At 42.3% G+C, this 26,065-nt stretch overlaps 1 protein-coding gene across 1 annotated transcript in view; it reads right to left on the reverse strand.

Annotated features, from left to right (window-relative positions):
- Nucleotides 1-2,660: 2,660 nt before the first annotated feature.
- The window catches only part of LOC149205065 (uncharacterized), a 78,030-nt gene continuing 54,625 nt past the window's right edge, over nucleotides 2,661-26,065 (reverse strand). Inside the window, exons 9-11 of the mRNA XM_089394887.1 lie at nucleotides 3,870-3,976; nucleotides 3,637-3,724; nucleotides 2,661-3,527 (exon numbers count right to left, since the gene is read on the reverse strand). Of these exons, the coding sequence (XP_089251013.1) occupies nucleotides 3,156-3,527; nucleotides 3,637-3,724; nucleotides 3,870-3,976 (567 nt within the window). The 3' untranslated portion in view covers nucleotides 2,661-3,155. The remainder of the gene's footprint in view (nucleotides 3,528-3,636; nucleotides 3,725-3,869; nucleotides 3,977-26,065) is intronic.

A 26,065-nucleotide genomic window follows, 5' to 3' on the forward strand; every position in this document is an offset into this window, starting at 1 on the left:
GAACTTTCAATACATTGGCAAGGCATCAAACAACCAATTATTAGAGGCACTAGCAACAGTTGAAGGAATAACGTTGTGCATCTCCAACGAACTCTAGTCAATAACAAGGATCAAATCTGAAGGTGTCTTGTTATTATACTTTTAACTTTTAATACATTGGCAAGGCATCAAACAAACCAATTTGAGGCACTTGCAACAGTTGAAGGAATAATGCTGTGCATCTCCAGCGGACTCCAGTCAATTGAGATTGAAGAAGATTCAAAACTTCTAATACACATCCTCAATAAGCATGCAATTCACTGGGATGGGTTCCTTAGGGGAAAGGTCCTCTAGGTTAAGCATGTATCGAAGCCAATAACTTTGGGGCATTCGCGCCAAAAGATCAATTTATAAGATTGTCAAACCCATATACCAAGCAAGTAGCACACAAGGAAATGTTTTCATCCCTGTTAGAAAACTACAAGGAAACTAAAAGCTGATGGGTATGGTTGACGAAAACCGATCAAACCCCAACACCATGGAATATATTTGATTTGGACTTGCAAGGCTAAATATTATAAAACCTTTGAGAAGAACTTATTTAATTCAGCACAAAGGGAACGGGAATAAATATTACCTTGTGTAGGTGGCATGATCCTCAAGAATACATCTTCCCCCAGCACTTTGCAATATGGTCGCTTTGTCATGTGATGTTTTCATTTTTCACCCCTCATCGATCAGATGCAGAGTAATGCCTTGAGAAAAGCCATAGAAGCTAACCACCCTATCCATACACTACCATAACCTTTACTTTGATCAGGGTCACGATTAAGGCAACATGCTCACTCAGAAGCGAAAGTTCTTTTGAGGATGGCAGGCAGAAATATTTTCTCTGGAGTTGTTTGATTCACTCTTCAAAGTATGTCCTATTTGTCAATGACATGCACAGAAAAGAAAATGCAAGACAAGGTCTTATTTGCGTGTCCTCATATGAGAGATACCAGTAGTACTAGGCTAATTGATAGAACACATGTGGCTATGTTTGAGATAAATATCAGAAAAGGGACAAATTATAAATGATATGAAGGAACCACAAATGGCTGGGAACTAGAACCAAACCTCTAAGGTCATGATTAGGTTCTGTTGGGTGTGATACTCTCCATATATCCAGAGACTTGATAACTTTCTACCTGGGAACTAGAACCAAACATTGTAGAAGGTGATAAGGTTCTTCAGGTTGTGACACCGTCTTCCTTGAGACTACATAGTAACTTGCTACTCTAAAATATCATTGACCATGTCAAAGTTCACTGCACACATGCACAGCATAAGCTGTGGGAGAAAAAATTTATGCTAAGTTAGGAACCAGAACCAAACCATATAGTTGGTGATTCATGCTCCCCATCTTCTGGGACTCTCGGTAACTTTATATTCTAAAATGCCATGTCAAACTCCGGAGCACACATGCATAACATAAAATGTATTCACTTGTCTTTGTATTGTTTATAAAAAGGATTCAGAAAACAAATTTTGTTTCAAATTTAAATGTTTAAAATATAGATATATCTTCAATCAAAAACAGATAACCCTGTAATAGAAAAATATTATCTCAAATTTGATTAACCCCACTATAAGTATTGAAAATATGGATAAATCTTTAACAAAAACAGGTCACCCTGTAACTGACATGCTTATAGAAAATTCGAACCCCATTATTATTGTCAAAATAGAATGCTCATCGCAAAATGAGCAAGAGATATTTGAACAAAACTGCACGACAAAGTGATGTCCTTCATATAACTGACCTAATCATATCGACCCTACATATGATTGTCAAATATCCCAAAATATTAACAGATTAATAATCATTTCAAAGGGCCTATACATGTAGAAGGCACAGAAACGAGAATTGCATCATGGAAAAAGTACTAGCCTGTGTGACTTTTAAGCTGGGTGCCTCAATCATAGAAACATTGAATGTCTTTAAATATCATTTAGGATAGATACCATTTATAAAGGCTTGTATACAGAATGCAAAGGAACACGAATTGCATGGTGAAAACACATTAGTGGCCTGCATGACTTTAAGCTCGGTGCCTAGAGTATATAAGCCATTGAATATGTATTTTTTGAAGTATAATTTAGAATCTTATAATACTTACCAAAGTGTTTGTAAAACAACAGATACAGATTTGATATACTTCAAATAATTGAATATTAATTGGAGGAACATGTATCATGTAATTTTTATTCATATAAAAAACTGGAAATGATATAGCACATGTATTTAAACATACTCAGCTCTCTTCGTTGATTCAAACTCCAATCTTCATTAATAGAAATATCCCCGTCCTCCCTGTAGCCCAGCCATATACAACCAAAACAAAAATATTTGGGCTTCAAAACACATAAATGTGTTTTAAGGCAACTGATTCGTGATTTTTAAGGCCAAATATTCTAGTCAATGAAGTTCATTATAAAAGAGCACATATAACTCATGATAATGCTAGGAAAAGCAGGTAAACAACAGAGTTGACTATCAAAAGGACGCATAGCAAGAACAGAATGACATTATCAACCCAAATGCCGGTAAGAGGCATGCAATGTGGAAACAACTAGAGTGCCATATATGAAGACAAAACTAACACACCAACGTTTTGTGCCATCCGGTAAACTTGATAAGCCTCAAAAACTATATGAAATAAGATCTACCAAATCATATTTACGATACAGGGCATCCAACTGAAATGGAAAAACAAAATCATATGATAAAAATATTCTGAGAATGCAGCAGACATATATGATATACTGCCGCCAAAAGACATACTATTGTATGCTTCTCATAGATACAACAATTGTCGTACAATGCCGGGTCAGGCACTTCCAAGCATACACCTCCATATTCTGAACTCCTTTTGAAAATAGTATTCAGCCTATAGACTCCTCACATGCAACATGCTCTTCTTTATTTGATATTCTTTCTGGCTAAAACGATGCTCCAATAAATTGGATCTATTAGCATGCCATTTTGAACAGAGGACTTGTGCAAGACTCAGAGTCTTGTGCCCATATTGCTTGTAGGGGCTCTCCTAAATGGACTTTCAAAAGAATAGCCATTTATAGCAATCCTATTTTTATTGCACTGGTATAACAACATATTTCAACCAGAGAACCTACTACTCTTGGCTCTTGCCAGCGTTTTCATTTGATAATTTTGTAGCATCTCGGATATAAGTAAGAGGTCGTGGCAACTGTGCAGAGGCTGGACCAGCAATATTTCCACCAAATACAGGGACAGAGTTCACTCCCAATGGAGGTTCATTTAGAGGAGCTGAATTGTCAGAGGTTCCACCCGATGATGCATCTCGCCTCCATTGTAGACTACGAGAAACAAAAGGCCTTGGCATGTAGCCTCTCCTGTATGTACTAGCTAAGCCTCTTCCATATACAGCTCGTGTTGGACGCCAGGCACTAAATGGGAGAGGTCGACGTAATGGGGGGCGAGCAATGATAGAAGGTTCAACATGTGAAGCATTTTTCCGCACAACCTGTGAACAAATAACATCATAAGCACTGTATACTAAATATAATAGGTCTTAATGTTAACTTCATAGTGGAGATGCAAACCCAGTAAACTTCAAAAACATGCAGCACTACCTTCAGCATTCTTGACATAAATGATGTCTCGTTTAAGGTCAATGCAATTTCAGCTGTTTCTCTGCAAGAGAACTCTATGTATGCTGACCTGTTATGAAAGGATAGAAGTTAAACACAGAGATACTAACTTTATGGTTCCATGCAAAAAAATCACACTAGTTAATCAAAAGTAAATACAATATATACATCACAGTGCTCAAAGAATAAATCAAGACGATGGAATCACTGTTTACCCTTTCGGTTGGCCAGTTGCAGCATCAGTTAGCATAATAACTTTGACCACTTCTCCACAGCGACTGAAATGCTTAGTTATTGCCTCTTTTGTCGCTGCAAAGTGAACCTGAGTATCCGCCAACAAAAGGAATGTTAAAAACCAGCTCAAACCATAAAATAGAAGCTTTCCTATCCAACATAGTGGAAATTCTGAGGTCCCTACACTTAAGATGGTGTGACACACAATATCAAACCACATGGATTTAATCATTTTGAAAAAGTAATACTTACAATCTTTATAATAAATTATAATAATAAGATGTATGAGACCCCCTTGTTTGTGGGACAAGGGACCACTCTGCACAGTAATTTGACTGCTTAGTCTATGAAAGTATACATACCCTACCCCTACCAGATTTGAAACTGTGACCTTTTGAATCCCAAGATTGCCTGTGCAACTGGAGGCTAATTTCCAGCTCAATTTCATCATGGTGACTTGATTACAAGTACATCTAGAGTTTCACGTTTATCAGAGCCAGCTACACATCGATCTTCATCAGATTTGGATGACTTGCTACTCGGTTCTACTTCGTAGGAGCCAGAGTTCTGGGACCCACATATCAGAGTCAACTGCATATTCTTGGTCCTTGCAAGTTCAAGATGCTGTTGAGCCTCTTTCGGGCAACATGCAGCAGTTTCATGACACTGCCATTTTTAGCAATTAGTGTTTCAAGGTGTGCGCACTGATTCTGTGCACATACCCGGGATTTCTTGCAGAAAGGTGAATCTAATGAGACTATCTTCATAGACATGCAAGACACTGCTATATTTAGCAGACACTGCTATATTTAGCAGTGTCTATTTTAGCATAGTTTTGCAAAAGGGCCGGTTTGAACCAGTAACTGGTCGAACTGGCTGGTCAGCAAAGTCCAGACATTGAACTGGCCAATAAACCCAGTTTGCAGACTGGTTGGTACAGAGCTGGTTTGGTATCTATCCAGTACCAACCAGTCCAAACCAGCCGGTTCTGCTAAAAACCAATCCGGGTCATTAATGTGCACATGGTGAGAATGAGGACCCGCAGGTGGTTTGTTTAGCTGGTTTCTAAAGAACATGGGCAGTTTCCCCCCAAAATATGCCCCCCTAAACTTATAAAAACAGCTCTGTGCTCCTATTTGCCTCACACTTCTCATTTCAAGTTTTTTTGAGCATATGAGAGCTTGGAGTTCTGGAATAGCACTGAGTTTTGCAGCAACAGCTACAAGTTTTGAGATTCTTACTCATCTTCGAGATGGTTTTGAGCGAGTTTGGAACTGTCTAGTGTAGTTGGCATTTTTGGGAGGAGGCTTTGGCAGCTGGTTTTCATTCCCAGGTATGCTCTCTCTTTAAAATGTCCAGATTTGATTGCTGTCCATGATCTTAATTTTTACCCCTTTTTCAATTTTTAGGAGGCGGCTTTGGCAGCTAGTTTTCATTACCAGGTATGCTTTCTCTCTTTAAAAAGTCCAGAATTGATTGTTCTCCATGTTCTTAATTTTTCCCCTTTTTCAAGTATAAAACAGCCCCTCTTTGCAGGTTAAATCTGCCTCATTTTTTTTCAAAGTTATCACAGGTTTTTGCATTTTACTTAGTTGCATTTTTTCTATTTGCAGATCTCTCTCCCTTCAAATCTGAAATTTCATCATCCACCATGGCCCCAAAAGCCAAAGATGCTGCATGGGTTCATTGTGATGTTGTTGATGGCAAAATGTTGTGCAAATATTGCAAGCACCCAATGGAGTGGGGGGTATTTATAGGTTGAAACAACACTTGGATGGTATAAGAGACCAAAATAAAGTGATAAGGCCTATTTGGAAGAATACCTTGAAAAGTTTGGGAAGTTTGAGGAGGCTAGGGAAAAGGCTATACAAGCAGAAATTACAAGGAAGAAGAAACTTGCAGAAGATAGGAAAGGCGCAAGTGGGTTTGATGATATTGACCTTCAAGACTCCTCTATCCCTTCCACCAATGTCCATGAACCCTTCCATTATGTTCCTCCCCCTCTTCGGTCTCAAAGTCGAGCTAAAGGTAAAAAAGAAACATTACAAGCTATTTCCCCACCTTCCTCCACCTTTGCCTCTGTTAGTGCCACTGCCTCCCAACCAAGTCTAACTCAACCCACCTAAGATACCTAAGATAACCATGGCCGAATATTTCCGAGATGTCAATGAGCAAGACGTACTATTATTTATTGATAACATCTTCCATTTTGTCCAAGAGGGAAAAGCAATGCAAAGAAGTTGTTTTTCAATACAATGCAAAAAGGTGGTATGATGCAGATATCCCCATTAATGCTACCCACTCACCTTATTGCCAAGCTATGTGGGACTCTGTTATAATTGCATAAAGGGCTTCAAAGGCCCTAGTATGCATGACTTGAGGAGGAACTCTTTTGCAAAAAGAGGTTTTGTTCATGGAAAAATATTTGACTGAGTTTGAACTTTAGAGTCTTTGACACAAACAAGTTGTTCCATCAGGTCAAATGGATGGACTGATGGAAAAAATAGCACTATCATAAATTTCCCAATCTCTTGCCCTCAAGGAAGCAGGTTTTTGAAATCAGTTAATACATCTGATAGGGTGAAAGATGCAAACCTGTTATTTGAGCTTTTGGATGAGATGGTCAGGACAGTAGGGGAGCAAAATGTTGTGCAAAACATCATCGATAATGCCTCTAACTATTTTCTTGCTGAAAAGATGCTAGAGTCCAAGTATAGGACCATATTATGAACCCCATGTGCTGCACATTGCATAGACCTCATGCATGAGGACATAGGCAAAATGGGGTGGGTAAAGAACACTGTAGAGCATGCCAAGTGTATCACAAAATACATCTAAGCCTAATGAGGAAAAAAACTGGGGACAAGGAGCTTGTTAGCCCTGCTATCATAAGATTTGCAACAAAACTTACAGAACATGTTTTTCAATAATGATTGGAATTCATCTTCATGGGTTCGTACTTTGTAGTCCAAATGGAAAAGACACCAAAAAGAACGTTGTTGACAACAGTTTTTGGAAAAAAACAGCAACGCTTGTAAAAATTGGAGAGCCCCTTGTTAAGGTGTTACAGTTGGTGGATGGGGAAAATGGCCATGGACTACATCTATGAGGCTATGGTGGCAAAGGAGCATATATGCGTAGCCTACAAAGATCGAGTAGGTAAATATGGGCCTATTTGGGAGATATTGATAACAAAAGGAACAATCAACCATTGTCCTATACATGCAAGCGGGTATTTCCTAAACCCAATGTATCATTATAGAGCTCAGTTAGGAGAAAATCAAAATGAGGACGTCTAAGATGGGTTGTACGAGTGCTTGGAGCGCACGGCCCCTGATGAGTCCGAGCAATTGGAAATACATTGATAGATCAGTACTTTCAGTAGGGCCACGGGCACATTTGGCAAAGATTGCAAGGGATGTGGATCAGCCAAACTTGCAATGCTATTAGGTGTGGGTGCAAATGGTCTATTTACAAGCGAATTCACGTAAGAAGAGAAATCGTTTGGAACGAAAATCGTTTGAAATCGTTTAGTACAACCTTTGACTAAGGCACAACCAATTGTTGACCAAAAGACCCAATACAGATCCTATTGTGTTGGATGATATTGACCCAACTTAGAATGGGTGGAGGAAACTCAACCAGTGTGATCCTAATTTTGATATTTGATGCTATGGAATTTGGGAGGGGGTTGTGATATTCCTACTTAGTGTTTCACTAAGTAAATACCATTTTTTGCTCAATTTTGACGTATTACATTGTTTCACTAGGAGAAGTGGGTTTAGGGGACCCACATTCGATCTTTGGCATGAGAAGCACCACAACATCATAGTTTGATGGAAACATTGCGGCTTTGGTGGAGTGTGGGGGCCACCACAAGGGAATTTCGGCCCATATGGAGAGTACGCTCTTATTGGAGCAAAATTGGTGTGGGAAATTCGATGTGGGCCCACATGGGCAACCTTGGAGGCAAATTGACAAAAGGAAGGAGGGGCTCTCATTTTGCTCATCATCTATCATTTTCAGAATTTGTCTTTTGACATAGCACACTTGAGCAGTGAGCAAGGTCTACATGTGTTGTTCAACACACCGGGAGTTTCCAAGCGGAAATCCCAGTCATTGCTTTGGTAGACTTCGAGTGCCAACCCAAGGAGAGAGTTCTACTTCATCCCAATTCGTACCAACAACAGTGAGTCAAGTTACAACAGCAGCGAGAGTTACAGCAACGCAAGGACAACACAATCATAGCTAGAGGCACTCCAGGAAGTTGAGGAGTGAGGGGAGTTTGTGGAGGAAATTTGGAGGGAAGGCTTGGGGAGCCTTCTAACAGGGTTTGCAGACATTTTTGGAGCATTCAACAACAGAATATTCAAGTGGGTCGATTTACCCAACAGGAGAGCCAGTCAAGCCCAAGAGGGTCGAATTTCTGGGGTCAAGCTTTGGCCAAACCCTTTGTGGGTTATTCTGGGTTTCTTGAGTAGAGGCCGAGATTAATTTCCTATAATTTTCAGAGCAACGGAGAGGGCTCTAACAACAGATCATTTCTTGCAGCGACACATTTCTGGGCATCTACAGCACAGCACTTGGGTCGAATTAGCAGCAAATTAGAGGAGCGCATTTCATTGATCATTTTGGGCTTTTGCTAGCTTGCCTAGAGCAAGCCCAGGTGCAATCATTCCAGCACTTTGTTGTAATAAAATGAGTACACAGTGCAATTTGGATGCAAATTCATGGTCCGATTGTTTGTTTTGATTTCATGTTGTGTTTGTCTATTTTGCTTTGTATATTTACTGTTAATTTTCCCTTAAGGATATTACAGTGGTATCAAAGCTCATAGACTTAGCACAATGTGTGGGAGCAACGCAGTCTATGACACCAGAGGATAGGTAGAACGTGACATACCAAAGGCAGAGGTGACTACAGAACTGGAGCTAGAAGAAACCAACACGGGGAACAATGAAGGAGACAAAAGGGAGGAGGAGAAGGAGTTTGCCCAACTCCTACTGCAAGCAATACAGGATTTATCTCAAAACATTGAATGAATGGGCCAGTGAAATGGCAATGGAAACAAGGGTAAGGGAGTCCAAGGGGATTTCCACTATGGAGAAGGATTTGGCACCTCACAGCACCATGCATCTCTCCATGCCAACATGCCATTGATTTAGAACACACCCCCTAGATCCACCATTCCTACATTCCTACAATCTGGAGCAGGTGGGCAGTCAGAGTAGGAGGAGGCACCTTATGGGGACTATTTCCTGGAGTATCAGTCTTATGTGCCTGATTTTGGGAGGGCCATTACTTTCAAAGATTTATGTCAGTGGAAGGGCAAGAATAAACCGAAGGGACAGAGCATAGGAGGTCACATGCAGGGGACAAATTTGCAACGCACTACGGGGAGGCTATTTCTCCCAACCTTCAATGGGTCCTCCAGGAGCTCGACCAAGGCATGGGTCGAAAACCTGGATGTTTACTTCCAGTTGAACCAAACGATAGAAGGAGAGGCAATCAAGATTGCCACATTACATCTGGAAGAGGAAGCCCACGACTGATGGTTCCACGAATTGACCAAGTTGGACATGCAGGGGTAACTTCACCAGGAGGGTGTTGGAGCGGTTTGAGAGGAAGGATCCGGCGGAGTATTTCAGGGCACTGACAAGGATCAAGCAGACCGAGAGTGCAAAAGCCTACATTTCAGAGTTTCTGCAATTGTCTGTGATGGTGCCTGACTTGTCAGAGTTTGTGGATAGGCTAGCAGAGCCATTGCGCGGGTTAGTGAGGTCCAATAGACCCACTACATCACAGGGTGCGGTAGGGAGAGCTCGAGATTTACAAGATGCCCTACCTAGGGCACGAGCACCATTACCCCCTAGACAGGGATTCCAGCAGAGGGGGAAAGACACCAAGGCTCCACCACCGAGAGCTAATCAGGTGCGTGGGCAGCTGGATGAGGAGACGTGGAGAGGCCTCAGGAGGAGGAAATTGTGCTTCACTTGTCAAGAGTCGTGGGCACCAAGCCATAGGTGTGCAACAGGCAAGGCCCACTATATTGAGGTCTTCTAAAAGGATGAGACCTATTTTGAGATGGGTTGAGAGGACAATGCAGCACCTCAGGGGGGAGGACCACCACCACCAGGGGGTGTTTCCTTCGCACCTACTGGAGGGGTCCTTGCATCATTGCGTGGGGTACCAAAATTCTTGATTGAGGATTAGAGGCACTGTTCAAGGGCAACGTGTATCAGTTTTGGTGGACAAAGGGGCTACCCACAACTTCATTGATGCTCAGTTGGTTCAGAGGAGGGGCATCACAACTGAGGAGTTTGAGGGATTCTCAGTTCTTGTGCCTGGGGACAGAACCATGTAGTGCACTCGTTATGTGCCAGCCTTGATAGTGACCATGGGGAACTACTCCATGACAGATCATTTCTTTGTGGTGGATGTACCAGACACCAAAGTAGTGTTGAGAGTCCAATGGCTCTATACACTTGGCAGAGTCATAACAGACTATAGGAAGTTGGAGATGGAGTTTGTAGGACCAGAGGGCAAGATCGTGTTGCTTCAGGGGATGCACTCATACTCAACACAGACTGTTTCAGCCCACAGGATGGAGGTTGACTTGAGACATGGAGACATTGAGTGGGTTGTGGAGTTGAGGATCTTAGAGGTTGGGGGAAAGCCCAAGCCACCACATCTGGAGATACAAGTTATTCTTGACAGGTATCCAGTGGTATTTGGGGACGTACCATCGGGTCAGCCACCTAACCAGGGGTTTGAGCACACTATCGAGTTGGAGCCATGGGTGCAGGTCGTCATTACCACCCCTTATCGACATCCCAAGGCTTCTCGGGATGAGATCGAGAAGGCCATCCATGAGCTATTAGCACTTGGGCACATCAGGCCCAGCTCTAGCCCTTTTGCCTCATCAACTATGTTGGTGAAGAAGGACAGGTCCTTACGAATGTGCATCGATTACAAGGCCCTCAACAAGAAAACACTGAAGAACCACTATCCCATTCCCCGTATAGATGAGTTGATGGATGAGTTGAGGGGAGTTAAGTTCTTCTTGAAGATTGGTTGCGGTTGGGGTACCATCAGATTCAGGTGAGGGCACTTCGAGTTCCTGGTTATGCCCTTCAGGCTAACCAACGCAGCTATGACATTCCAATCATGCATGAACCAGATGTTTCGTGGGCAGTTGAGGAAATTCATGCTGATGTTCTTTGATGACATATTGATTTACAGTCGAACATGGGAAGAGCATTTGCAACACCTTGAGGGAGGTAATACTGCGCATTCTGGAGCAGTGGTTCTATGCCAAACTATCCAAGTGCGAGTTTGGGCTGACCAAGATGCTCTACCTAGGGCACATCATTGGGGAGGTGGTGTCAGAGTACATGAAGAGAAAATCAGGGCTATCTAAGATTGACCATAGCCCCGAAATGTCACCGAGCTGAGGGGTTTCATGGGCATTTGCACTTATTACAGGAAGTTCGAGAAGCGCTTCTCCCAGTTAGTCTCACCCCTCATCGACTTGAAGAAGGGGGCCTTTGAGTGGACCACTACAGCGCAGGAGGCATTTGATCGCCTCAAGGAGGTCACGAGTAGTTGTCTGGTGTTGGCACTTCCTGACTTCACTCAGTGTTTCGTGTTCGAGTGTGAGGAATCAGGAGTGGGTGTAGGGGACATATTGATGCAGGGGGGCACCCCATAGCGTTTCAAATCCGAAAGCTACTGCCCCATGAGCTAATTTACTCCATATATGATAAGGAGATGTTGGCCATCATGCATGTGTTGTCCAAGTTCAGGCAGTGTTTGGTGGGGAACAGGTTTAAGGTCAAGACCGATCAAACAGCCTCAGGGTCTTTTTGGAGCAGAAACCATTGTAGGAGAGACAGCGAAAGTGGGTGAGCAAACTACAAGAATATGACTTTGACATTGAGTATGTCAAAGGGAAGCACAATGTAGTGGTTGATGCGTTGTCCGGGAGGCCAACCACTCTTTCCTTGATGAGCATCGCTCCAGATTGGAGGGCGCAGTTTTTAGAAGGGTACTCCAAGGACAAGTTTGCATGTGAGGTCCTTGATGGGTTGGTGACAGATGATCGGTATTTCGAGATGAATGAGGTGATCTACTATTGAGACCAGATTTACTTGGTACCCAACTCCCCGCTGCAGGAGAAGATTCTACAAGTTGCTCATGATTCACCATTAGCAGGGCACCAAGGGTTCACAAAGACATATCGGACCATCAGGGAGCGCTTTGCATGGAAGGGCCTCAAGGATGATGTTCTAAGGCATATCTAAGAGTGTGACACATGCCAGCGGAACAAGGTAGAGCAGACACACCCCACGGCCTATTGCAGTCACTTCCCATTCCAGAGGGGAAATGGGAGAGCATATCGATGGATTTCATTACCGAGTTGCCCACAATATAGGGCAAAAGACTGCATCTATGTAGTGGTGGACCGCTTGACGAAGTACGCTCACTTCTTCGCCATTCCAGCTCGGTACTCGGCCTCACAGGTGGCCGAATTGTTTTTCAAGGAGGTGTTTCGGCTACATGGTCTCCCGAAGACCATCGTCAGTGACCAGGACAGCAGGTTCATGGGTGGATTTTGGCAAGAGCTATTCCGGTTGGTGGGTATTGAGCTCACCCCGAGTACCAGTTACCACCCTCAGACAGACGGGCAAACGGAGATAGTTAACAAGTGGTTGGAGGGCTACTTGCATAACTATGTGATAGAGCAGCAAAGAGCATGGATACAGTGGCTGCACTTGGGTGAATACTGTTACAACTCTACGCATCACACGCCTATAGGTATGTCACCATTCCGAGCTATGTATGGTTATGATTATCTTGCGCTGACATTATGTTTGAAGACAGCAGGGCCCCAAGGGCCAAGGACTGGATATAAGAGATCCAAAATATCTTGAGGGCTCTGAAGGACAACTTGCAAATGGCCCAAAATCAGCAGAAGCTTTACGCAGACAGGGGCAGAGTTGAGAGGTAGTTCGAAGTATGGGACGTGGTATTTTTTAGGCTCCAGCCGTACAGGCAATCTACGCTCAATCAGAAGGGGGTCAAGAAGCAAATAGGGGCAAGATGTGGATCCAAATGGGAAACCTTGGGGGAAAATCGACAAAGGGAAGGAGGGGATCTCATTTTTCTCAACATCTATCATTTTCAGAATTTGTGTTTTGGCATAGCACACTTGAGCAGTGAGCCAAGTCTGCAAGTGTTTTTTAGCATGTCGAGTGTTTCCGAGCAGAAATTCCAACCCTTGCTTCGGTGGACTTCGAGTGCCATCCCAAGGAGGGAGTTCTACTTCATCCCAATTCGTACCAACAGCAATGAGTTGAGTTACAGCAGCGCAGGGACTGCGCAATCATATAGCTAGACGCACTCCGGGAAGTTGAGAAGTGAGGGGAGTTTCTGGAGGAAAATTGGAGAGAAGGCTTGAGGAGCCTTCTAACAAGGTTTGCAGACATTTTTGGAGCATTCAACAGCAGAATCTTCAAGTGGGTCAATTTACCCAGCAGGAGAGCCAATCAAGCCCAAGAGGGTCGAATTTTCGGGGTCAGGCTTTGACCAAACCCTTCGTGGGTTATTCTGGGTTTCTTGAGTAGAGGCTAGGATTAATTTCCCGAAATTTTCCAAGCAGCGAAGAGGGCTCTAACAGCGGGTCATTTCGAGCAGCAGCACATTTCTGGGCATCTAAAACGTAGCAATTGGGCCGAATTAGCATCAAACTGGAGGAGGGTGTTTCATTGATCATTTTGGGTTTTTGCTAGCTTGTCTATAGCAAGCCTAGGTGCACTCATTCCAAGACCTTGTTGTACACCTCTTTCCATTAATAGAATGAGTACATAGTGCAGTTTGGATGCAAATTCCTGGTTTGATTGTTTGTTTTGATTTCATGGTATGTTTGTCTATTTTGCTTTGAATATTTACTGTTAATTTTACCCTAGGGATATTACAAGGGTTGATCCCAATGCATATATGGTACTCGAATCATGATTGAAAGGAAGCAAACCACCAAGCATGACACATGGTGAGGAAAGCACTAGTCATGTAGCTTAGACAACTTTTGCTTCTAGTTTTGCTAGGCCTAGTGTTGCTACTAATGTTGCAGAGTCTGAGCCAGATGATGTTTATGTAGTTCATGGTGATAATCCCATGTCTAGTAGTGGTGATGGGTTTGATGAATGAACATGTTGATCAGTTATTTATTGTAGGCTAATGGCCTAGTATCATGAGTTGTAGCATTGTTTTTTAATTCTAAAAGCCATTTAGAACATTGACTCTATATTTTGTTGATTATATGTATTGCACTCGGTGCCATTTTGATATGTGCACCCTTACATGGTATATAGATAAGCAAAATTTGCATATTTTGTCTCTAATGGTTTGAAATTATGATTTGAAATCTTAAAAATAATTTTTTTCGTTAAAAAGCAAAAATTTATGTATTTTTTCCACTTATGGTTCATTGAATCCAATAAGATCCAATTTTGGTTCAAACCCGGTTTGATAGATGCCCTGATTCAAAACTCAGTTCTAGTCTTTAAAACTATGATTTTTAGAAGTTATATTTAGCAAATGTCCCATAGTAGTTCTCTTCATATTCAGGTTTCATAATTATTAGGAATTGCACAACAAATTTTGGCATATCTATTTTTTAGCAAGTCGAAGAGAGAGTCAAGTTTCTGGTGTGTTGGTATGGAGTGGTGGAGTTGATTCCAAACACCAGTTTGGGTGGGAGATGTATGGTTTGAAAATTGATTTTAGTGGGTTGGAAATGGATGGATGTTGGGTATGTGTTATATTCTTTCCACGACTAGCTCCAGGCAATTACACAAAATATCCTTCCAAGGTTACAAAGAATCAATGTTTTAAAACTCCGACTCCGGTTCAAAAACGGCCGAGGGTTGGCTCCAACTCCGACTCGATCGGTTCGATTTAAATGACTCGGTCATCGTAAAAAATACATTAAATATTTATTTTTTAATAAAAAAACATAATTTTAAAGATTTTCATTCATGTTTCCAAGCACAAAGCTTTAGAATATAGAGAGAAGACAACATATGATCAAAGTAGGCTCATGAATATATCCATTATATCAAAATGGCACCCAGTGCACTGTCCAATACATACATGAATGATGATATAGAGATCAAAACAAAAACACATAACCAAGGAGGCTAGAAATGGCCTCTACAACAAAAGTAAACTGCGAAACATCACTAGTCACCAGTATTATTGGCTACTGCTAGAGAAGCCAACATCATCTGGCTCAGACTCTAAATCAGAGTCAGACAGGGAAACCCATGGCTCCTCATCATCATCTCCAACTTGCAACTGTAGCAGTAGAAGTGGTAGCACTAGTAGGCTGCGCAATAGTTGCACGCCGAGATAGACGAGATATGTGCTTCCGTCATGGATGAGTAGAGGAAACGCCTACAACTGAAGGACTTGGGGTTGGGCTTGCGGGTGGTACAAGTGGATCTACACTCAACTGAACATTTTCTTCAACTAATGCCTCCATTTGTAAATCCTCATCAGAATCAAACTCTGTTGGATGACTCTCCACTACCCAATCTGATGTTGGATCAATATCTTCCAACACAATGGGATCTAAATCAGGTCTTTTGTCCAGCAATTGGTTGCATCTGAGCCGGAGGTTGTATTGGACATAGACTAGATCATTTAATCGTTTTTTATCCAAACAGTTTTTCTTCTTTAAGTGAATCCTCTCAAAGAGAACCAATTGCGCTCACACCTAGTAGCACTGCGAGTTTGACTCAAAATACGAATTGGAAGCTTCTGCAATTGAGGACAATGGCTACCAAATGCCTCCCACCATTGTGCTGCAAAAAACATAGTTGTGTAATAAGTTAGCTCAACAAAATTACAAATTATATCCAACTTTGAAATTATAAACAATTTAACAAAATAAGAATTTGAAAATTGAAATTGTTTGTTTACCTGGCTCACCTGCTTCCCTTGCAATCCTTGTTAGGTTCTTACCAAAGGTACCTATGGCTTTGCTGAAACAAGTGATCTGTCGGTGTATCTCCAATTGATCACTCTCCATAGAGACCATGCGATCAATGTAGTCAATCAATCCATCTCTAACCTCCCCACCCAAAGCTCATGCCTCGAGAGCTTTATAATGATACCTTGGGTTCAAAAAAAACCCAACTAAATGTATAGGGTGATGGAGTTGATTGTTCCATCTTTCATCAATGATTGCTCAAATGGGCCCATGCTTAGCCACTCCATCCTTGTATGTTGTCTTTATTTGCTCCTTTGCTTGATGCATAACCTCATAAATGAAGCCCATAGCCAATCTTTCCCCATCCACCAACCGCAACACCTTAACCAGTGGCTCAGCGACCTTCACAATCTCTATTGCCTTTTTCCAAAATATTTCTTCATTAACTTTATTTTTCAAATCTTTTCCATTCTGTTTGTGAGACCAATGGCTTTCATTCCATACATCACTGGAAAACAACTTTTGCAAGTTTCTATGTTGGGAAAGCATAGATTGCAATGTCAAAAAATGAGTTGTAGCAGGCCTAATAATATCCCTGCCCCCTGTGTGTTTCCTCATCAAGCTCAAAATCCATGAATGATTGTAGATACATTTTTTTATGCTTTTGGCATGCTCTACAGTGTTCTTGACCCAATCTAATTTGCCAATATCCTCAAGCATGAGGTCTATGCAATGTGCAGCACATGGGGTCCAAAAGATGGTTTTGTGTTTTTCCTCTAACAGTTTACCAGCAAGAACATAGTTAGAGGCATTATCTGTGATGATTTGAACAACATTAGCCACCCCCACCTCCTCAACAACCTCATCCAACAGCTGAAACAACAATTGTCCATATTTCACCCTATCAGATGCATTAACTGATTTTAGAAACATGGTTCCATGTGGGCAAAAGATAAGAAAGTTTATGATGGTACGGTTCCTTTGATCACTCCATCCATCTGACATGATGGTACATCCTATTTTTGCCCATGATCTTTTGAAATCTTTCAAATACTCATCAATGGAGGAAATTTCTCTTCACAAACAAGACCACCTTAACTCATGCATAGTAGGGCCTTTGAAGCCCTTTCCAACAACAAATATGGCATCAAACACAGGCTCATAATATGGTGAACAGGAAGCATTGAAGGGGATATCAACATCATACCACCATCTAGCTATGTAATCACAAGCAGTCTCCCTCAATTCTTTCTTCCAATGGTCATCTAAAGCGGGTTGCATATGACTTCTACTAGCTTGAGGACCATGTGCATCTGATGGAGAGTATCACAGTGAAATAACTTTTGATATTCATATCACCCTTCTTTTTCATTTTACCCTTACCCTTTCTTTTCTTGCATGGACTCCAAAGAGGGAGGAACATAGCAGAAGGAGTTGGATGCATTAGTACAAGGGATAGAGGAAGAGCCCTCAAAATCAAAATGGGGGTTGGTATCCATCATTTGTTGTATACTCTTCCTCCCAATTTTACCCTCTATTTCTTTTTGCCTAGCTTTTTCTTCTTGAAACTTCTCATAGCTATTTAACAACTCCTTCCTAATCTCACTAATTTGTACTGATGATGCTTTACATGGAGTAATTTGGCCTCTAATACCAGCCAAGTGGTGTTCAGCCAATGAATGCCCCAAGACCCTCCTTAATTTTTCTATGACAAAATTTGCAATGCATTTGATTATCAACCATTTCAACATATGCCCAAGCAGCGTCTTTCACTCTAGGAGCCATTTTTGACTTAGTAATGAAAGAAAAAAAAATCTGAAAATGAAAACAACAAAAAATAGCATTGCTTCAATGTTCATTTCTTTTACAAAAAATACTCTCTTCAATTTAATAAGCAAAAACAGATTTTAGAAGTGAAAACAAATACCTCTGGGCACAAACCGTATCCTCAATGTTGCTCCAATCGCTGTCCAAGAAGTTCCTCACTGCTACTCCAATGCTTGCCCAAGACTCCTCACTGTTGCTCCAAAAACAAACTCCACGACTTTTCACAAACTCCTCACAAATTCTCACACAAATGCAACAAGATAGCTGTGAGGAAATGAGAGAGGTTGTGTAGCTTTTATAGGGTTGGGAGAGGTAAATGGACCTCAAAATAACCCTAAAGCAAATTAGAATTGTTGTGGGGTCCAATTTTTCCCCCAAAAGACCTCGTTGGTCGTGTGCGTGTGTGGGTGACCAAGTCGGTCGAGTTATCTCGGGCTTGGCCGAGCCAGCTAGTCTGTTACCGAGTTGGTGACCGGCTTGATAACAAACTGGCCAACCATTCCGTTTCATCCACCGAGATGACCCGACCAGGCCTTGGTTCAGTCTGGCTCGACCGAGTCAGAGTTGGCTTGGATGTTTCTGAAAACACTACAAGAAAATAAGAGACACAAAGATTTAGGCTTTCAAGCTAGGGGAAAAACCCTCAACAAGGGAAAACCCAACAATCCTCTTCTTATTGAATCAATTAAAAATGAGATATCCAACCCAAGATTAAAGACTCCCACTAAGTCAACCCTCCTTCAAATCAAAGTCAAAAATTGAAGCTTGGTCAAGACAAAGTCAAAAGCAACTTCAATTTTAGTTGTAGTCCTTCAGATTTTGTCACAATACCTCGATTTTCGAAATCTTGTCCTTTTATTCTCGACCTTTTATTATAGTTACATGTTTAAAATGGCAACAAGAAAATCTTGATTTAATTTTCCCTTGAATTAAATTAAGAGAAAATTGTAATTGCACGTCACAAGACAACTTGTACGAGTTAACTAAGTTAGTTTCACTTAGTTGGCTCAGTTAACTCAAGTTGAGGGTCTAGCTTGAGTAATGTAGAGTGGTTCCTAAATTTTAGGAGCCTAGGGTGAGTTTAATTTGAGTTGTAATAATTTAATTCAATTAAACTGAGTTAATGTCAGTTAAACTAGTTCCAACTGTTGGAGAAACTAGTAGGAGGTCTAGCAATGAGGTGAGCTTCAGTGTTCAACCAATTAACTGATAAATCAACGATAATTAAAACTCATGCATGCATGAAATTCGACTTACCCAGTTCAGATTGGAGTTCAAGGGCAGTGTACTATGAGTTGTATAATTTCCCGAGTTGTACAGGTGGTGCATACAGTCAGAGAAGGGCCTACAGGGATTGCGCAATTCTAATTGGGAATTTCCCTAATTAATAGGGGGCTAATTCCCAAGGAAACAGCGCAAGGAAATAGGAGGTTGGCAAGCAGCAAATGCTAAGTATTGGCTAGAGTCAGCGTGTGAGACAGTGAGATAGATTATACTTGTGCAGAGATGTTGAAATTTGGTACCGGAGGACAGGTGGTTCCCTTAGGCTTTGATCTTTGGCCTAGGGAAAAGTGTCCAAAAAAATTTAATTTTTCTCCTAAAGTGACTTTATAATTTTATAAAGTTAAATCTAATTTAAAAGTGACTTTAAATGATAAAGTTACTAAGTCTAATTTTAAAGTGACTTTTATAAAGTCAATGAAAAATTAGAAAGGAAAAATGACTTTGGAAATGAATGATTAAGTGGGTCTTTATTAAAGTGGGGTGAATTTAAAAATAAAAAGGGAGATTTAAATGAGCATTTAATCTCAGCCTTAGATCTCAATCTATTTCAGCCATTGGATTTAAGGATCACCCAAAAGTCACTTAGGGTTAGATTAAAGGAGGAAAAGGTCATTCATTCTTTCATGAGCAGATTGAGAGAAGGAGAGCAAGAGAGCAAGGGAGATTTCTGGACAGTGAGTTGCGGAGTTTCAGCAGCGAAGTTTCAGCAGAGCGGAGTTTCAGCAGGGCCGAGTTTTAGCAAGTCTGTACAGCGGAGTTTCAGCAAGGCTGAATTTCAGCAAGTCTGTACAGCGGAGTTTCAACAGGGCGGAGTTTCAGCAAGGCTGAGATAAGTTGTAAAAGTTTGCTTGCTGATTTTTGCTGAATATTTCTCTTACTGTAAAAAGGCATTTTCCATAAATAAAGAAGAGCTCTCAAACTGGTTTTCCCCAAGAGTTGTAGGGGGTTTTTCCAGGGTCACATTGACCAAAAATCTCAGTGTTTAAATGTGTTTTAATGGCTGTTTATTACTGTTGATTTTTATTTCTGCAATTTCCAGCATTCTGTAAAATTTCTAGAATTTGTGTTTTCAGCAAATTTATTTTTTCCAGATTGTTAAATGTATGGTTATGGGAAAGGGCATTTAACTGTATGGGAGAAATAAGGAGAAACTGAAAACTGGGGTGGGAAATGAGAAATTTCTACATGGTACCAGAGCTTGAGTGCTGAAGGACAGTTTGGGACAGCAAAAGGAAAAATTACAGCTGTTGATTTTTCACTCAGAAAATTCCAGCAAGCTGATTTTTTCATAAACAGCAGTTTTATCTTTACTACAGCAGTGCTATTTTTCAGTTTTAGGACAGCAGGATGTCATTGGGATTGAGGGTGGAGGATAGGCTGGATGGGCATACAAATTACAGCGTTTGGAAAGAGAGAATGCAGAGTATCTTTGAGGAGGCAGAAGTTTGGGATATCATGGTGCATACCACACAGAACCCTGTTGTTGTGCCTACTGATGTTACTCAGTTGACAACTTATAATAAAAAGAACAACAAGGGTAAGAGGCTGATTCTAGACGGAATCAAAGACCATTGCATTCCTCATGTGAGAGGAAAGAGCAATGCCCATGAGATGTGGACAGCATTGTCCAATCTCTACCAGAGTACCAATGAGAACCGGAAGATGGCCCTGAAGGAGAAGCTGGAGAACATTAAGATGGGTAATGATAGTGCAGCTGGATATCTCACAAAGATTACTAATGTGAGAGATGAGTTGGCAGCGATTGCAGAGGCCATTCCACCCACTGAGTTGGTGCGGATTGCAGTGAATGGCCTCCCCCGTTCATGGTTGAACTTTGCTGATGGGGTTTGTGCACGTGAGACACTTCCCACAAGGGAGAGGTTTTGGGATGATTGCATTCAGACAGAGATCAAGAAAGGTCAGCTTGGGGCAGCCAAGCCAGTTGAGCAGGATGAGGATGTAGCACTGGTGGCAGGAGGCAAGAAAGGCAAAAGGAAGAAGCAGACTTCCACAAGCAGTGGTGGGGGCAAAGGCAAAGGTAAAGGTAAACAAGGGAACACACAGAAGGACTATTCCAAGGTGAATTGTTGGAATTGTCAAAAAAGATGGGACATTATGCAGTTGTGTGTCCGGAGAAGAAGAAGAAGAAGGGGAAGAACCAGGACGTGGCAGCTTCAGCAGAGATTGAGGACTTTGCAGGTCGTTTTGACCGGGAGTTTACGTTCACTACGTGTGAGTCCTCTAGTGCAGGATCACCTGCCACACAGGTTCAGAGAGAGCATGCTTTTCCCTCGATTAGCGGAGCATCTTCAAGTATCTGGTATGTGGACAGTGGGGCTTCACGTCATATGACAGGAGTCCGCGAGTACTTCTCAGAGCTTTCAGAGAGTGGCACTGATATAGAGGTAGTACTCGGTGATGACAGAGTTGTTAGAGCAGTCGGGGTGGGGACACTGACATCTCAGAGGGAGTCCAAACCTCCCTTGAAAGTGTCAGATGTTCTTTATGTGCCAAGGATGAGGAAGAACCTCATATCCGTCTCAACTTTGGAGGACAGAGGATACGAGGTACTATTCAGGGGAGGACAGGTGTTGATGTATTCTAGGGGCACTCCAGCTGATTCAGCTAGAGTGATAGGTGTACGCCATGCAAAGGTGTACAAGTCTGCATTCCAGCCCCTTTTGGCATTGAGCAGTAGTACCGACAGCAGAGCTAGCAGTTCTAAGCTGTGTGAGATTTGGCACCGCAGGATGGGACATATGTATCATGGAGCCTTGAGGACATTGCGGGAGATCACTACAGGTGTGCCAGATTTCAGTACTAATCACTTTGATACTTGCAGAGGTTGTGCGATGGGCAAGTTTGCCAAATCCCCTTTTCCCAGTAGTGACACCAGAGCGACTGGGATACATGATTTGATTCATTCCGATGTGAGCGGTCGGATGTCTCATGTTCCCTTGAGTGGATATGAGTACTATGTTTTATTCATTGACGATCACTCCAGGAGGACCTGGATTTATTTTTTGAAGACCAAGAGTGAGGTCTTCAAGCGGTTTCAGGAGTTCAGAGCTCTTGTGGAGACACAGACAGGTCGAAAGATCAAGTCCCTGAGGTCGGACAATGGAGGAGAGTACACCCTTGGAGAGTTTGTTGACTATTGTGCGGAGGCAGGCATTAGGAGGGAGTTCATTGTTCCTTACAACCCCCAACAGAACGGGGTTGCAGAGAGGAAGAACAGATCCATCATAGGGGCTGCCAAAGCCATGTTACATGATCAGGGGTTGCCATTGTTCTTGTGCGCAGAGGCCTGCAACACCGCTGTTTACTTGCAGAACAGGAGTCCGCATCGTGCCTTGAGGCACATGACTCCAGAGGAGGCTTTCTCTGGGAAGAAGCCTGATATTGGTCATCTTCATATCTTTGGATGCATTACATACTCCTATATACCCAAGGAGAAGAGGACCAAACTAGAGCCCACCGCAGAGAAGGGTATCTTTGTGGGCTACAGTGAGACCTCAAAGGCCTTTCGGATTTACATTCCTGCACAGAGGAGAGTTGTTGTCAGACGGGATGTGAAGTTCGAGGAGGACAGGGCCTTTAGGAGGTCACGGGAGTTAGAGTATCTGGATCAGCCAGACCCTCAACAGCAGTTGAGTCAGTCGCAGGGATCCAGCGGGCAGGGATCAGGAGGATCAGGAGGTACATCTATGAGGATGTCAGGTCCATCAGCGAGCAGTGGCTCACCGAGCCAGAGGGGTGGTGCTCCGGGCAGCATGCAGAGCAGTTCACAAAGCAGTTCACTAGGGAGTCCACTGATGGACAGTTCACACGGTACCTCAGCTTCTACAGGTTCAGGTGCAGGCAGGAGGACAGCAGATAAACAGTCAGGAGTTCAGGCTCCTGATGATGATGAGGAGGAGGAGTTTCATTCTCCGGCGGAAGAAGTGCGCTCAGGGAAGAGGAAGCCCAAGTGGCTTCAGGACACCTTGAGAGATGCCTCATCTGTTGCTGAGCCGAAGAGGCCGGTCACAGAGAGTAGACCACCTGAGAGGTTTTGTAGCTATATGGCGATGGTTACCAGCATCCTTGACTCTGAGCCTTCTAGCTATGAGGAGGCAGCTAGCCAGCAGGTCTGGAGAGAGGGCCATGCAGGAGGAGTATTCTTCTATCATGAAGAATGATGTTTGGGAGGTGGTGCCGAGGCCTGAGGGAAAATCCGTGGTTACTTCCAGATGGCTTTACAAGGTAAAGCATGCTGCAGATGGCAGCATTGAGAAATTCAAAGCAAGGTTTGTGGCTAGAGGGTTCTCCCAGGTAGAGGGAGTTGATTATGAGGAGACCTTCGCTCCCGTGGCTCGATATATTTCGATCCGCTCCATTATATCGGTAGCAACAGAGATGGGTTGGAAGATCCACGAGATGGATGTGAAGACCGCATTTCTCAATGGCTTCATACAGGAGGAGGTGTACATTGAGCAACCACAGGGCTTTGAGGTGCATGGGAAGGAGTCCCATGTGTGCAGACTGAAGAAGGCCCTTTATGGCTGGAAGCAAGCTCCCAGAGCTTGGTACTCCATGATAGATACATATTTGCAGGGGATGGGTTTCACAAAGAGTGAGGCAGATCCGAACCTTTACTTTATTGTGATTGGTGAGGAGCCTCTCATTCTGGTGCTGTATGTGGATGACTTGATCATTACAGGTGCAGAGAGACTCATAGAGCACTGCAAGAGAGATCTTGCGACGGAGTTTGATATGAAAGACATCGGCTTGATGCATTACTTTTTGGGCTTGGAGGTGTGGCAAGAGGAGGGGCATTTCTTCCTGGGGCAGGGGAAGTATATTGTGGACATCCTTAGCAAATTCCACATGGAGGATTGTAGACCCATGTCGACACCGATGATCACCAACTGGAAGAAGCTTCATGCTTCGGATTCCGAGTTGGTGGATCCCACATTGTACAGGCAGCTGATTGGTTCCTTGATGTATTTGGTCAACACTAGACCAGATATCTGTTTTGCAGTCAACACGATGAGTCAGTTTATGTGTGAGCCTAGGAAGGTTCACTGGGTGGCTGCAAAACACATTTTGCGGTACTTGCAGGGGACAGTGGATTATGGCCTGGACTACAGGCAGGGAGATGGAGTGAGATTGGCAGGATACACTGATTCTGATTGGGCAGGTTGTGCTTCTGATAGGAAGAGCACTTCAGGGTGTTGTTTTGGGTTGGGTTCAGCAGTAGTGTCATGGTTCAGCCGGAAGCAGGAGTCAGTAGCACTGAGTTCAGCGGAAGCAGAGTATATGGCAGCCAGTCTAACTAGTTGTGAGGCTATTTGGCTTCGCAAGATCTTGTTTGGATTATTTGGTCAGTCGTTGAGACCTTCAATGATTTACTGTGATAATCAGAGTTGCATTAAACTCATGGAGAATCCAGTATTTCATGACAGGTCAAAGCAGATCGGGATCAGATATCATTTCATCAGAGACTATGTTCAGAAGGGAGCTGTGAAGCTTGAGTATATTTCCACTGATGAGCAGGTTGCAGATATTCTTACCAAAGCCTTACCACGGGGCAAGCATGTCTACTTCAGAGACAAGATGGGTGCGGTGAGGAACACCTTCCTCGGTAAGAGGGAGTGTTGAAATTTGGTACCGGAGGACAGGTGGTTCCCTTAGGCTTTGATCTTTGGCCTAGGGAAAAGTGTCCAAAAGAATTTAATTTTTCTCCTGAAGTGACTTTATAATTTTATAAAGTTAAATCTAATTTAAAAGTGACTTTAAGTGATAAAGTTACTAAGTCTAATTTTAAAGTGACTTTTATAAAGTCAATGAAAAATTAGAAATGAAAAGTGACTTTGGAAATAAATGACTAAGTGGGTCTTTATTAAAGTGGGGTGAATTAAAAAATAAAAAGTGAGATTTAAATGAGCATTTAATCTCAGCCTTAGATCTCAATCTATTTCAGCCATTGGATTTAGGGATCACCCAAAAGTCACTTGGGGTTAGATTAAAGGAGAAAAAGATCATTCATTCTTTCATGAGCAGATTGAGAGAAGGAGAGCAAGAGAGCAAGAGAGATTTCTGGACAGTGAGCTGCGGAGTTTCAGCAGCGGAGTTTCAGCAGAGCGGAGTTTCAGCAGGGCAGAGTTTTAGCAACTCTGTACAGCGGAGTTTCAGTAGGGCGGAGTTTCAGCAAGGCTGAGTTTCAGCAAGTCTGTACAGCGGAGTTTCAACAGGGCGGAGTTTCAGCAAGGCGGAGTTTCAGCGAGGTGGAGTTTCAGCACGCTTGCTGATTTTTGCTGAATATTTCTCTTACTATAAAAAGGCATTTTTCAGAAATAAAGAAGAGCTCTCAAACTGGTTTTCCCCAAGAGTTGTAGGGGGTTTTTCCAGGGTCACATTGACCAAAAATCTCAGTGTTTAAATGTGTTTTAATGGCTGTTTATTACTGCTGATTTTTATTTCTGCAATTTCCAGCATTCTGTAAAATTTCCAGAATTTGTGTTTTCAGCAAATTTATTTTTTCCAGCTTGTTAAATGTATGGTTATGGGAAAGGGCATTTAACTATATGGGAGAAATAAGGAGAAACTGAGAACCGGGGTGGGAAATGAGAAATTTCTACAAGAGATTGTTCAGGCTTGAACAATCATTGTATTTCTTCTCTATTTTCTGACTAATGCAATACAAATAGGAAGGAGTTTTGAGCAGTTGCTTTCCAATTAGATAAATCTCTGAGCATATGTGATTGAATATTGTCTCATGTTTATGTTGTGATTTCTTGATCGATTAATTGTTTCCACTGATGAGTAGAGTAGATTCAAGTCTTTTATTTTAGCATATTACATAAGCAGTTTGAATCTACAAGGAATTTCTACATTACAGACTCTCGGTTTTACAATTACAAACTCTCAGCGTTAGACCTTCAGACTTCAAACTCTCAGCTCCTTCAAATTCTCGGCTCCTTTAGATTCTCGGTTCCTTACAAACCTTCAAACTATAGACTTTTGGTTCCTTCAGAGTCTCGACTCCTTTAGATTCAAGGTCTTGCTTCTCTTGTTATTATTGCAAAA

Source organism: Pinus tabuliformis, chromosome 1_2, assembly GCF_031772625.1.
Source record: "Pinus tabuliformis cultivar Carrire ecotype Pingquan chromosome 1_2, CPIR1, whole genome shotgun sequence".
Classification (NCBI taxonomy): Eukaryota; Viridiplantae; Streptophyta; class Pinopsida; order Pinales; family Pinaceae; genus Pinus; species Pinus tabuliformis.